The sequence below is a fragment of the Rana temporaria genome, chromosome 2 (genome assembly GCF_905171775.1).
Source record: "Rana temporaria chromosome 2, aRanTem1.1, whole genome shotgun sequence".
Taxonomy (NCBI): Eukaryota; Metazoa; Chordata; class Amphibia; order Anura; family Ranidae; genus Rana; species Rana temporaria.
This window is the reverse complement of record NC_053490.1, coordinates 519579701-519594590: the sequence shown is the minus strand read 5'-3', so window position 1 is coordinate 519594590 and position 14890 is coordinate 519579701. Positions and strand designations below refer to the sequence as shown.

The window sequence follows — 14890 nt, the reverse complement described above, 5'->3', positions numbered from 1 at the left end:
CGCTTTGGCCTGAATCATGCTTGTTTTGCCAGACAACACTTGCAAACCGAGTTATGATTTTTAAAAATACAGTTCTCGCATTGAGAAACGCTCGTTAACCGCGTTACTTGCAATCCAAAGTTCCTCTGTATGTGTGTGTGTGTGTGTGTATGTATGTTCTGGACAGGAAGCAGTGATACCAGGTTCATAGTTGCTGCCATGACCCTGGTATCATTCTTTAGTACCAGTGATTTCCTTTAAAATGAAAGTGATCAGAGCAGCAGTGCTTCCGCCTCCGCCTTCCTTTCTGGGCTCTATGGGCCAGATCCACAAAAGGGATACGACGGCATATCTACTGATACGCCGGCGTATCCCTGTTTCTATCTATGGAACTGATCCACAGAATCAGTTTCACATAGATAGGCAGAAGATCCAACATGTGTAAGGGACTTACACTGTCGGATCTTAGGATGCAGTACCGCAGCCGCCGCTGGGGGCATTTCTCGTCGAAATGCCGCTTCGGGTATGCAAATTAGCACTTACGGAGATCCACAAAGCTTTTACGCTTCGTTTTTTCTCCGTAAGTATTAGTTTGCAAACGCAAAATTAGGGCTGCTTTTACAAGGCCTAAACTGTTTAGGCCTTGTAAAAGTAGACCCTTCTATCCCGCGTCGCCGTCTTTTTTTTTTCAATTTTTTTTTTTTTTACGCCCGTCGCGATTCTCAAAACCCGGCGCAACGTAAAACCGCGCAAAGCACGTCGGGAAAATGACGTCGTGAGCATGCGCAGTACGTCCGGCACGGGAGCGTGCCTAATTTAAATGGGACTCGCCCCATTTGAATAGGAACGCCTTGCGCCGGCCGGATTTAAGTTACACAGCCGAAAATTTCTAGGTAAGTGCTTTGTGGATCGGGCACTTAGGTAGAAATTTTGCGGCAGTGTAACTTAAATGGGAATATTTAAGTTACGGCGGCTGGCTGTGGATCTGGCCCTATAATTTCACTGAGACCACTTTGGGCATGCTTATCATAGAGGAGGAGGAGGAACATCCTTTTCCCTATTCATCTCTATGGTGTATGAAACCAAAAGCAACAAAGATTTTGGCACTTCCCGTTTCGGTTTGTTTGTTTACTAGCCGATCCTGGCTAGTAAAGAAGCCAGCCAAACAGATCTCTACTTGAAAGTTGGCCTGCTCCGGTGTAGTCACTTGATCCCTGTGTCAGCCAGAGGTGGCTGCAGGGGGAGAAGAGGGCATCCGATCCCAGGAGCATGACCTCGCTCATAAGATTCAATGGTGCAGCTGTTTTTGGCGGTCCCTCCTCTCCCCTGCAGCTGCTGCTGTCTGACACAGGGACTGAAAATAGGTAAGTATATAAATCTTTTGTACACAGGTTAGTTATTAGAGGTGTTAGGAAGGGGGAGCATTTTTAGGACCAGTTGAGCTTTAGATGGAATTCTACTTAAAGCGGTGGTTCCCCCTTAAAAACAACTTTTTTTTATTCCACTGCCCCCCCACATTACAATCGAATTAAGGCTCTTATTTTTTTTTTGCTGCTGTACATACCTTGATACAGCATCTTCACCCGTGCATCCGGGTTGCGAGTCCCGCGGGAGTGGGCGTTCCTCACATGTGTTTGATTGACATTTTTCCCAAAAACGAGCTCCCCCCTCGTCGCGTAAGCCGCGTCACGGTTGGCGAAAGGAGCCGAACGGCGAGTCGGCGCTATACTGCGCATGCGCATCGCCGTTCGGCTCCTTTCGCCAATCGTGACGCGGCTTACGCGACGGGGGGAGAGCTCGTTTTTGGGGAAAACGTCAATCAACAGCCTGTGAGGAACGCCCACTCCCGCGGGACTCGCAACCCGGATGCACGGGTGAAGATGCTGTACTAAGGTATGTACAGCAGCAAAAAAAAAATAAGAGCCTTAATTCGATTGTAATGTGGGGGGCCAGTGGAATAAAAAAAAGTTGTTTTTAAGGGGGAACCACCGCTTTAAATGTATCTTTTTGTTTACTTGGCTTTAGAAGATCCGGTTATCAGGTACAAAGGACATTGGTAAAGTGTGAATGAACTGAGCCAAGGTGGCTTTTTTTTTTTTTTTTTTTTTTTTTTTTTTTATATGAAGGGTTTTATTTCAGCATTGGAACAAGATCCAAAAGTGAAACTTACGCTTTTAAGGCCTCCTCCCCAGCTCCTGATGATGAAACTGATTTTTTGGGGAGAAAGGGGGGGCACGAGTACCCCATTTTAACAGGTACCCACAGCCACTACCGTTCCGGTCGCCTTAGGTGATTAGAAGTGGAAGTCATCCTTCCCCCTCCCTCCTGAAGTCTTCTGGGACAGGACAGGGCCCAGAAGACTTGGGGACCAATCACCGTGTGCAGCGCCGCTCACGCATGCGCAGTGAGCAACCAGTTGTGAAGCAGCAAGCTGTCGCAGCCGAGTGCCCATAGTAATTAAGCCAGTGCTGCCGAGGGAGGCGAGAGGAAGAAAACTGCTGGGGTGAGTGCATTGCTGGATCCTGGGACAGGTAAGTGTGTGTTTATTAAATCAGCAGCTACAGTTTTTGTAGCTGCTGCCTTTTAACCAGTTTAGCCCCGGACCAATATGCAGGTTAAGGACCTGGCCCCTTTTTGCGATTCGGCACTGCGTCGTTTTAACTGACAATTGCGCGGTCGTGCGACGTGGACGTCCTTTTTTTTTTTTTTTTTTCAAAAATAGAGCTTTCTTTTGGTGGTATTTGATCACCTCTGGTTTTTATTTTTTGCACTATAAACAAAAATAGAGCGACAGTTTAAAAAAAAAAAATCAATATTTTTTGCTATAATAAAATATCTCCCAGGTATATGTATTCTTTTACATATTTTTGGTAAAAAAAATCGCAATAAGCGTTTGATTGGTTTGCGCAAAAGTTATAGCGTTTACAAAATAGAGGATAGTTTTATGCCATTTTTATATAAAAAAAATATATATATTTTTTAATAGTAATGGCGGCAATCAGCGTTTTTTTTTTTTTTTTTTTTTTTTTTTTTCTGGGGTAAGAAAAAGTGCCTATATTTTGGAGCCTGTAAAGCATTGCACCGGTGATCATGAGATCACTGGTGCCATGCAGGTCTCCAGCAGGCCTGCAACTGCATCTGTGTGCCCGAACGGATAAGCAGGTACAATCTGACAGGAAGCATGAATGAACTACCATGATGCCCCACAACACCGTGGTAGTTCATTAGATAAAAAAAACAGATTTTGATGTGCATGAGAGCATCGGCTCTCCTGGGACTCTCCCTCCTCATTGGCTCAATCACAGCCAGTGAGCCGACGAGGAGAGGGGGGCGCGGGGCTGAGCCACGGCTCAATGTCTGAATGGACATGCAGAGCAGTGGCTCGGGGGCGTGCATGCTTGGGTGCCCCATTGCAAGCTGCTTGCTCTGGGGGCACTTGCAAGGAGGGAGGGGTCAGGAGCTCCAGGGGCACGGGACCCAAGAAGACGAAGATTGGGGCTGCTCTGTGCAAAACCGCTGCCTAGAGCAGGTAAGTATAACATGTTTGTTATTTAAGTAAATAAATACAGTGGGCCGGATTCAGATACATTGGTGTATCTTTCCGGGTGGCATAACGTATTTCAGATACGTTAGGCCACCGTAAATTAGGGCGCAAGTTCCGTATTCAGAAAGGACTTGCGCCCTATGTTACGGCGGCGTAACGTATGTGTGTCAGCGTAAGCCCGCCTAATTCAAATGTGGATGATGTGGTCGTGTTTTATTTAAATGAATGGTGACCCCGCGTATTTTACGATTTTTACGAACGCTGCATGCGCCGTTCGTGAAAGAATCCCAGTGCGCATGCTCGAAATTATGCCGCAGATCATCATTGCTTTAGACGTGAACGTAACTTACGTACAGCCCTATTCGCGAACGACTAACGCAAACGACGTGAAATTTCCAAAACTCGACGCGGGAACGACGTCCATACTTAACATAGGATACGCCTCATATAGCAGGGGTAACTTTACGGCGGAAAAAGCCTAACGTAAACGACGTAAAAAAAATGCGCCGGACGTACGTTTCTGAATCGGCGTATCTACCTAATTAGCATATTCCTCGCGTAAATATACGGAAGCGCCACCTAGCGGCCAGCATAAATATGCAGCCTAAGACACTTACGCCGGTCGGATCTTAGGGAAATCTATGCGTAACTGATTCTATGAATTAGTCGCATAGATACGACCACGCACATCCAGAGATACGGCGGCGTATCTCCTTTCTGAATCCGGGCCAGTGCCTTTATTATCACTTTAATGCTGCATGATTAATGTACTATACAACACAGTTTTTTTTTTTTCATTATTCTTAAAGTGATGCTTATGTATATTGGGGCATATTCTTAACCACTTCCCGCCCGGCCTATGGCCGATTTACGTCCGGGAAGTGGTTATGAAATCCTGACAGGACGTTCTAGAACGTCCTGCAGGATTTCATGCCGCGCGCGCCCGTGGGGGCGCACATCGCGGCGATCGGTGATGCGGGGTGTCAGTCTGACACCCTGCATCTCCGATCTCGGTAAAGAGCCTCCGGCGGAGACTCTTTACCACGTGATCAGCCGTGTCCAACCACGGCTGATCACGATGTAAACAGGAAGAGCCGTCGATGGCTCTTCCTCACTCGCGTCTGACAGACGCGAGTAGAGGATAGCCGATCGGCGGCTCTCCTGACAGGGGGGGTTAGCGCTGATTGTTTATCAGCGCAGCCCCCCCTCGGATCGCCACCCTGGAGCACCAGGGATGCCCACCCTGGAGCACCAGGGTGGGAAAAAAAAAAAAAAAAAATGGAAAAAAAAAAAAAGTCTAAAAAAAAAGTAAAAAAAAAAGCATAAAGAAAAAAGATGCCAGTCAGTGCCCACAAATGGGCACTGACTGGCAACCTGGCAAAAATAAGTGCTGCCACCCCAGTGTCCATCAGCGCCACCCCAGTGTCCATCAGCGCCACCCCAGTGTCCATCAGTGCCACCCCACAGTGCCCATCCATGCCCAGTGCCCACCTATCAGTGCCCATCTGTGCCACCCATAAGTATCCATCAGTGCCGCCCATCTGTGCCGCTTATGAGTGCCGCCCATGAGTGCCCAGTGCCGCCTATGTGTGCCCATCAGTGCCGCCTATGTGTGCCTATGTGTGCCCATCAGTGCCGCCTATGTGTGCCCATCAGTGCCGCCTATGTGTGCCCATCAGTGCCGCCTATGTGTGCCCATCAGTGTCGCATACCAGTGCCGCCAATCAGTGCCACCTCATCTGTGCCCGTCAGTACTACCTCATCGATGTCCATCAGTGCCATCTCATCGGTGCCCATTAGTGCCGCCATATCAGTGCCCGTAATTGAAAGAGAAAACTTATTTACAAAAAAATTAACAGAAAAAAATAAAAACGTATTTTTTTTTCCAAATTTTCAGCCTTTTTTTAGTTGTTGCGCAAAAAAAAAAAAATCGCAGAGGTGATCGAATACCACCAAAAGAAAGCTCTATTTGTGGGGAAAAAAGGACGCCAATTTTGTTTGGGTACAGTGTAGCATGACCGCGCAATTGCCATTCAAAGTGCGACAGTGCTGAAAGCTGAAAATTGGCTTGGGCGGGAAGCTGCGTAAGTACCTGGTATGGAAGTGGTTAAAGATCTGAGGCGGCGGAACGTATGTCCTTTACGTTACGCCGCCGCAAGTTTAAGTGGCAAGTGCCTGATTCCCAAACCACTTACCTGTAAACTTGCGGCGGCGTCGCGTAAAGTCCACCCGCGCAAGCCCTCCTAATTCAAATGATCCTGGTAGGGGGCGTGGATCATTTAAATTAGGCGCGCTCCCGCGCCGATCGTAATGCGCATGCTCCGTCGGGTAAATTAACCGACGTGCATTGCGCTAAATGACGTCTCACGGACGTCATTTGTTTTGACTGTAACGTAAATGGCGTCCAGCACCATTCACGGACGACTTACGCTAACGACGTTAAATTTTAAAATTTCGACGCGGGATCGACGGCCATACTTAACATTGAGTACGCCACCTAGGGGGCATGTTTATCTTTACGCCGCATATCGCTTACGGAAACTACGTTAAAACACTACGGCGGGCAAGCGTACGTTAGAGAATCGGCGTGACTAGTCATTTGCATATTCTACGCTGACCGCCACCTAGCGGTCAGCGTAAATATTGCACCCTAAGATACAACGGCGCAGGCCGTCGTATCTTAGGCATGTTTAAGTGTATCTCAGTTTGAGAATACACTTAAACATAGGATCGGATTTACGTTGGCGTATCTGCTGATACGCCGGCGTAAATTATTTGAGAATATGGCCCACTGATCCTTTGTACAATGTATTTATTCCATTTTTGATACATTTTGTATTCTTTTTTATTATCTTCATATCAGGGGATCAAAACAATCCGCCGGAAGACACAGATGAGTTTGTTTTCACCCAATGCAGTGCCTCTGGCAATAAGAAATTTGTGATCACCTGGAAGAATAAAGGAGAACCTGTAAGTCAGGAAGACAAAGAGAACACGACTGGAAACCTCATCACGGTGACAAGTACATTGAAACACGCCGTGTCTTCATTACCTGCTGACCACAGAATAATTTGCACCGTAACACTCGGTAGGGGATTACCAGGGGTAAAAATGCTGTTTTTTTTCCCCCATGTCCTAGTTCAGTGATGGCGAACCTTGGCATCCCAGATGTTTTGGAACTATATTCCTCATGATGCTCATGCACTCTGCAGTGTAGTTGAGCATTGTGGGAAATATAGTTCCAAAACATCTGGGGTGCCGAGGTTCTCCATCACTGTCCTAGTCAGTTATGCACATAACAGGAAAGTTAGAAATTTTCATTGTAGCTTTTTATTCGTGCACTTGGTGAGTTCGTGCCTGTGCTCCGTCAGAATCGGTATTAGGTAACGAAAGGGATGTTCTGTTAGTACGCCTCAACGGCCATCTTGGTACACTTTGCCGCAGTAAGGCTACAGTCAGAAGGCAGCAGCGGACATCTTTTTGCACCCAGCCAAGTCTTGCCTTTGACACTTATTTTTACTAGGTAAATCCACTTATAAAGTGAAATAAAGTATTTTGATGTTAAATTTTAAAAGCAGCGGTGTTCTGTCAGATTAGCAAACTAGGGTGATCGGCAGGCTTGCTGCTCCTTTTTAACCACTTAAGGACCGGACCAATATGCTGCTAAATGACCCAAGGGGTTTTTACAATTCGGCACTGCGTCGCTTTAACAGACAATTGCGCGGTCGTGCGACGTGGCTCTCAAACAAAATTGGCGTCCTTTTTTCCCCACAAATAGAGCTTTCTTTTGGTGGTATTTGATCACCTCAGTTTTTATTTTTTGCGCTATAAACAAAAATAAAGTGCCAATTTTGAAAAAAATTCAATATTTTTTACTTTTTGCTATAATAAATATCCCCCAAAAATATATATAAAACATTTTTTTTCCTCAGTTTAGGCCGATACGTATTCTTCTACATATTTTTGGTAAAAAAAATCGCAATAAGCGTTTATCGATTTGGTTTGCGCAAAATGTATAGCGTTTACACAATAGGGGATATTTTTATTGCATTTTTATAAATTCTTTTTTTTTTACTACTAATGGCGGCGATCAGCGTTTTTTTTTTCGTGACTGCGACATTATGGCGGAAACTTCGGACAATTTTGACACATTTTTGGGACCATTGTCATTTTCACAGCAAAAATGCATTTAAATTGCATTGTTTATTGTGAAAATGACAGTTGCAGTTTGGGAGTTAACCACAGGGGGCGCTGTAGGAGTTAGGATTCACCTAGTGTGTGTTTACAACTGCAGGGGGGTGTGGCTGTAGGACTGATGTCATCGATCGAGTCTCCCTATAAAAGGGATCACTCGATCGATGCCGCCGCCACAGTGAAGCACGGGGAAGCCGTGTTTACATTCGGCTCTCCCCATTCTTCAGCTCCGGGGAGCGATCGCGACGGAGCGGCTATAAACGAATAGCCGCGCCGTCGTCCCGGATCGCTCCCCGCGGGAATCCGACCGCCGCATGTAGCGGGGGGGGGGGGGTCCCGATCGGACCCCCGACTCACGTCTAGGCAGGGATGTTCAGGTACGCCAATGTGCCTGTACGTGCCATTCTGCTGACGTACATATACATGCGGCGGTCTGGAAGTGGTTAAATTCAACATCAAAACCGTGCAACGGATTTGAAAATACTGTATTTCACTATATAAGCCGAGTTTCCTGGTAAAAATAAGTGTGAAATGCAAGACTTGGCTGGGTGCAAAAAGATGTCCGCTGCTGCCTTCTGATTGCAGACTTCTGCCCTGTACACGCGATCGGAATTTTCGATGAAAAAAGTCAGAAGGACTTTTTTCTATCTGTGTTTAGAAATAGAACATGTTTTTTTTTGTTTTGTTTTTTCGATGGGGGGGGGGGGGGTGGGGGTGGAAACGATAGGAAATTCCCATGGTCTGTGTTCAACTCCGACGGAGAAAAAATCCACGCATGCTCAGAATCAAGTCGACGCATGCTTGGAAGCATTAAACTTAATTTTTCTCGGCTCGCCGTAGTGTTTGACGTCACCGTGTTTTGGACGGTCGGAATTTGGTCTGACAGTGTGCATGCAAGACAGCTTGAACGGAATTCCGACGAAAAATTCCATCGGATTTTAGGCCAGCGGAAATTCCGTTCGTGTGTACGGGGCATTACTGTGGCCGAGCACGGGGTGTAGCAAGATGGCCGTCGTGGTGTTGTGATGTCTGCATTTTCACCTCAAGGTAAAGATCAGTACAGAAGACAACACCCACCACTGCAGTTTACTGCCAAGTTTAGTGGAATAAACAAGTGGGTGACTAAAGCGCTAGCCAACAGTGAAAATTAAAAGTGACCAGTGAAAAACAAAATGCTGCTCAAATCTAAAATGTGCTAACAACAAATAAAGGTCTGAATAAAGAATGATGAGGGCAAACTGAAAATATAAAAGTGAATATAAAGACAGTCCATAGGGGACTGATAACAATCAATAAAGATATGCAGTGAATTCAAAATTAGTGAAATAACCCAAAACTGATAATAAATCCAAAAATAAAAGTCCAAATATATAAATCAAAGTTTGGATAAATCAATCTAGTGTGCCAGTGATAGACAAAACTTCTGCACTTCGGGCATCAATGTGGACAATCTTGATAACTCTTTGCTTAGCCTGGGCTCACAGAGCGCTTACCTCCAGACACTAGGTCATGCGTGTCAACGAAATCCTCCCAAAACTGGAACAGAATCCAAACAGTGGGTAACACGTGTTGCACGGAATCTTCCCAGTGCTGAGATAGAGTCGAGGGGCGTTCTCTGTATCCAATACCAGTATCGGTCCAGGCGCAGCGAAGTCGACTCCACAGGATAGCCACAAGGTGTATCGGGAGCAAATGTAGAAATAAAAAGCTCTCATTGTGAAGTATGCAAGCACTTTAAATTTTAATAAAAGTAAAAATGTGCTTACATTGAAAAAACGAATAAAACGCCAAACAGCGGCACTTCCGATGGACGGTCAGGGTGTCGCCTCACTTCCGGTCACGTCTAACCTTATGCATTACGTCACGACACGTGACTTCATCAGAGATTTATCCAAACTTTGATTTATATATTTGGACTTTTATTTTTGGATTTATTATCAGTTTTGGGTTATTTCACTAATTTTGAATTCACTGCATATCTTTATTGATTGTTATCAGTCCCCTATGGCAGGGCTCGACAAATCCCGGGCGCCAGGTCGCCATGGCGACTAGAAATAGGGTCCTGGCGACTTGAATTGGAAGGGGGGGCAAAAAAAAAAAACATTTTTTTTTTTTTTTTTTTTGTGAGCTGGGGCCATCTAGTGGTGAGCCGTTGGTATTACAAGTTATTACCACCAGATGTGAGCTGGCTCCATCTGGTGGTGGCCGTTGGTATTACAAGTTAAGCATTACAAGTTAAACAGCAATTCTAATGTCATTTTTCACTATTTTCACTGGCATCTTCTTCCCTCTAATTAGAACCCCCAAACATTATATATATTTTTTATCCTAACACCCTAGAGAATAAAATGGCGATCGTTGCAATACTTTCTGTCACGCCGTATTTGCGCAGCGGTCTTACAAGCGCACTTTTTTAAATTAAAAAATAAGACAACAGTAAAGTTATCCCCATTTTTTTTTATATTATGAAAGATAATGTTACGCCGAGTAAATTCATACCCAACATGTCACGCTTCAAAATTGCGTCCGCTCGTGGAATGCCGACAAACTTTTACCCTCTAAAATCTTCATAGGCGACGTTTAAAAAAAATCTACAGGTTGCATGTTTTGAGATACAGAGGAGGTCTAGGGCTAGAATTATTGCTCTCGCTCTAACGATCGCGGCGATACCTCACGTGTGGTTTAAACACCGTTTACATATGCGGGCGCTGCTCACGTGTGTGTTCGCTTCTGCGTGCAAGCTCGTCGGGACGGGGCGCGTTTTCTGGCTCCTAACTTTTTTACCTGGCTCCTAGATTCCAGGCAAATTTGTCAACCCCTGCCCTATGGACAGTCTTTATATTCACTTTTAGATTTTCAGTTTGCGCTCATCATTCTTTATTCAGATCTTACTGCCAAGTTTGTAGAGCACAGCCAAATTACTACATGCAGTAGAATAGTTCCACTAGTGACAAATAGGGGTTGATTTACTAAAACTGGAGAGTGAAGAATCTGGTGCAGCTGTGCATGGGAGCCAATCAGCTTCTAACTTCAGCTTGTTCCATTAAGCTTTGAAAATAAAACCTGGAAGCAGATTTCTATGCATAGCTGCAACAGGTTTTTCACTTTCCAGTTTTAGTGAAGCAACCCCTATGGACTCGTCTGTACAGACTCACGGGATCAGTCCGTCCGCTCCCCTCCCTCGCATGCGTCGTAATGATTCGACGCATGCGTGGAAGTATTTACCTTCCAGCGTCGCACACGTTGCCGCGTCATCGTCGTAGTGGCGACACGTCACTGCGGATGTATTCCGTGCGGATTTCGATCTGATGGTGTGTACAGCCATCAGATCCAAATCCGCCAGAGGATTTATCCGCTGGAAACGGTCCGCCGGACCGTTTCCAGCGGATATCCTCTCGTGTGTACGGGGCCTTAGACTTCCTATCATCTGTGCCCAGTCTTGCCACACAGAGTTCATCCAGCTCTTTTATTGTTCAGTGAGATTATTTACATATCTCACGCACTAGCCTGGAGACAGGCATTATTTTTTTAATTCCCACCCCCCCACTCCTTTTCCTTTCCATTATTATTTGAATTTTCCTTTTCACTCCTTTTCTGAAGTCATGTGGTTACTTTTCTGGATTTTGACTGGATGTTGGTGATCATAGCCGAATTTAGTGTAAGGGGAGTGTAGAGGAGGGCGGGGAGTCTACTGACATCACGACTCCACCCACAGAGCTCCAGACAACAGACCCACCCATAGAATCTGCAGTTTTTCAGTTCGTATAACAGACAGAGGGGAGACATGTGACAGGTAAGGATACATGCAGGAGGCATCTATATCCTTATAGATCAGCACTATGGCAGTAGTTTAGAAAGGATTAGAGTGACTTTACATCCACTTTAAAGGGGTTGTAAACCTACGTGTTTTTTCACCTAAATGCATTAGGTAAAAAACACCTTGCAGTGTCTGGCCAACCCGCCCCCCCGTTTTACTTACTTGAGCCCTGAATTTCTGTGGGCTTGTCCCGCCATCCTTCTCTCCTTGGAGTCCCGGCTTTAATTGGAGAGATTTATAGCAGTGCAGTCATTGGCTCCCGCTGCTGTCAATCAAATGCAATGGGGAAGGGCCTATAAACGCCGACTGTATGACACAGGAGTGCGCCCGCAAGGTAACCCCCTCGGGAGAGAGCTTCCCAGAGGGGGTTATCTAATGCGGGGAGGAGCCGCCGTGGGACCCCAGAAGAGAATGTTTGGGGCCACTCTGTGCAAAACGAACTGCACAGTGGAGGTAATTATGATGTGCTTGTTATTTAAAAAAATAAAACGGGAACCTTTAGTATCACTTTAAACTATGTGTACTACCAATTTCTTGCTCAGTTTTCAAACCTTAAAGAGGGAGTTCACCCAATGATGTTTTTTTTTTCTCTTTTTCCCTTAGATGGATTCTCGTTTTATCTAGGGGAATCGGCTATTTGTTTTAAAATATGAGCTGTACTTACCGTTTTCGAGATGCATCTTCTCCGCCGCTTCCGGGTATGGGCTGCGGGAGCGGGCGTTCCTTCTTGATTGACAGTCTTCCGAGAGGCTTCCGACGGTCGCATCCATCGCATCACTCGTAGCCGAAAGAAGCCGAACGTCGGTGCGGCTCTATACTGCGCCTGCGCACCGACGTTCGGCTTCTTTCGGAAAATTGTGACGCGATGGATGCGACCGTCGGAAGCCTCTCGGAAGACTGTCAATCAAAATAGGAACGCCCAGTCCCGCAGCCCATACCCGGAAGCGGCGGAGAAGATCTATCTCTAAAACGGTAAGTACGGATCATATTTTAAAACAACTAGTCGATTCCCCTAGACAAAACGAGCATGGAAAAATGCAGGGGAAAAAATGTTATGTACGGGTGAACCCCCGCTTTGAATCATCATTTTTTTCAGTATTCAGATGGTATTATAGTTCCTGTCTCCTTGTCTGCCAGTTCCTATGCAACACCTGCATACTTCCCATTTTTTTGAGATGGGAATGAGGGACATCTATTAGCAAAAGTATGTAGGTATAGGACACAACCCTTGCCACGCTCCGTTAAAGGAGAATTAACCACTTCAGCCCCTGACCATTTTGCTGATCAATGACCGGGCCACTTTTTGCGATTCTGCACTACGTCGCTTTAACTGACAATTGCGCGGTCGTGCGACGTGGCTCCCAAACAAAATTTCCGTGTTTTTCTTTTAGTGGTATTTGATCACCTCTGCGGTTTTTATTTTTTGCGCTATAAACCACGACAATTTTTTGAAAAAAAATAATATTTTTTACTTTTTGCTATAATAAATATCCCCCAAAAATATATAATACGTTTTTTTTTTCCTCAGTTTAGCTCAATACGTATTCTTCTACATATTTTTTTGGTTTGCGCAAAAGTTATAGGGCCAGATTCAGGTAACACTTACGCCGACGTATGTGTAGATACGCCATGTAAGTGCACAGATGCGCCGTCGTATCTATGCGTCTGAGTCTCAATGCAAGATACACCTAAAAATGTGGCTTCATCCGACCGATGTAAGTTTCCTACGCCGTCGGAGCCTGGGCACATATTTACGCTGGCCGCAAGGGGTGCTTCCATTGATTTACTCGTCGAATATGCAAATGACCGAGATACGCCAATTCACAAACGTACTTGCACCCGTCGCAGTAGTATACGCCGTTTGCGTAAGGCGTACGTCCAGCGTAAAGTTATTCCTCCTATAGGAGGCGCATCCCATGCAAAGGTATGGACGACGGAACAGCCGTCGTATTTTACATCATTTACGTAGGACTACGTGAATAGGGCTGAGCGTAGGTTACGTTCAGTGATTCGACGTAAATTAGGCGTTCAATCTGACGTGATTCTGAGCATGTGCACTGGGAAGCGTCCACGGGACGGCGCATGCGCCGTTCGTTCGGCCCTTCATTTGCATGGGGTCATGGTTAATTTAAATGTATCACGCCCACCTTCCACCTACTTTGAATTAGGCGGGCTTACGCCGGCCAATTTACGTTACGCTGGTGCAACGTAGGGAGTGAGTGCTTTGTGAATACTGTTCTTACTTCTCAGTTACGTCAGCGTAGCGCATATGAAATGCGCTACGCCGGCACAAAGATGCGCCGATCTACCTGAATCTGGCCCATAGTGTCTACAAAATAGGGGATAGTTTAATGGCATTTATTTAATCATTTTTCTTTTACTAGTAATGGCGGCGATCTGCGATTTTTTTTTTTTTTTTTTATCGGACACTTTTGACACATTTTTGGGACCATTGGCATTTTTATAGTGACCATTGCTATAAGAATGCATTGATTGCTGTAAGAATGTCACTGGCAGGGAAGGGGTTAACACTAGGGGGCGGGGAAGGGGTTAATTATGATCCCTCATTGTGTTCTAACTGAAGGGGGGGGGTGGGACTGACTAGGGGAAATGACATACATTGTATGAACAGACGATAAGTCATTTCTCCCCCTTTACACACACCGCTCCCGGTTCTCGCTCGGTCACGAGCAATTGCTGGTGCCAGGCGGTGATTGCAACCCGCCGGGCACTCGCATCAGCACCAGGGGCGAGCAGGGGGGGGTGCTCCCCTAGTGGCCGCAAAGCAAAATCACGTTATATTACGTGATTTTGCGCAGCCGAGCCGACCTGCCACCGTAAAACTACAGTGGGTGGTTGACAAGCGGTTAAACAAAAAAAACTTTAGTTAAACCCACAAGTGCTTTTTTTTTTTATTTTTTTTTTTTTACTACTACTATTCCTTTATATTCTATTGAAATTTACAAATACAGCAATGTAGAATTGGGTGAAAGGTTTGCCACTGGGAAACACTTTTTGAAAGATAAATAGTGCATTTTATATAAAACTATATAGATCAGACCAGGATGAGGGCAGGGGGAATTTGTTCTGAATCAGGGACAGTCCCTTAAAAACCCGGGACACTTGGGAGCCATGCACCTATAGACCTATAAACCCTATAGGTGGCACTACAAGCAATTGCTTTGTGGCCAGGGATAGGACCCCTAGATTTGTAAGAGCTGCTAAGAGACCCTGTCACCAGGTAGCACTTTTCAGGCTGCTGACATAACATACAATTATTTAAATGAATAACTTGCTGAGGATGTCCTTGTTATAGCAACTCATTGTGGCTTTTTCAGTAATAGCCCTGACGTTTT

The 14890-nt window shown here is 45.6% G+C and overlaps 1 protein-coding gene across 1 annotated transcript in view; it reads left to right on the top strand.

Annotated features, from left to right (window-relative positions):
* The window catches only part of LOC120928007, a 54318-nt gene that overhangs the window by 19206 nt on the left and 20222 nt on the right, over window positions 1-14890 (top strand). Inside the window, exon 4 of the mRNA XM_040339065.1 lies at window positions 6387-6611. Coding sequence (XP_040194999.1) covers window positions 6387-6611 — 225 coding nt within the window. The remainder of the gene's footprint in view (window positions 1-6386; window positions 6612-14890) is intronic.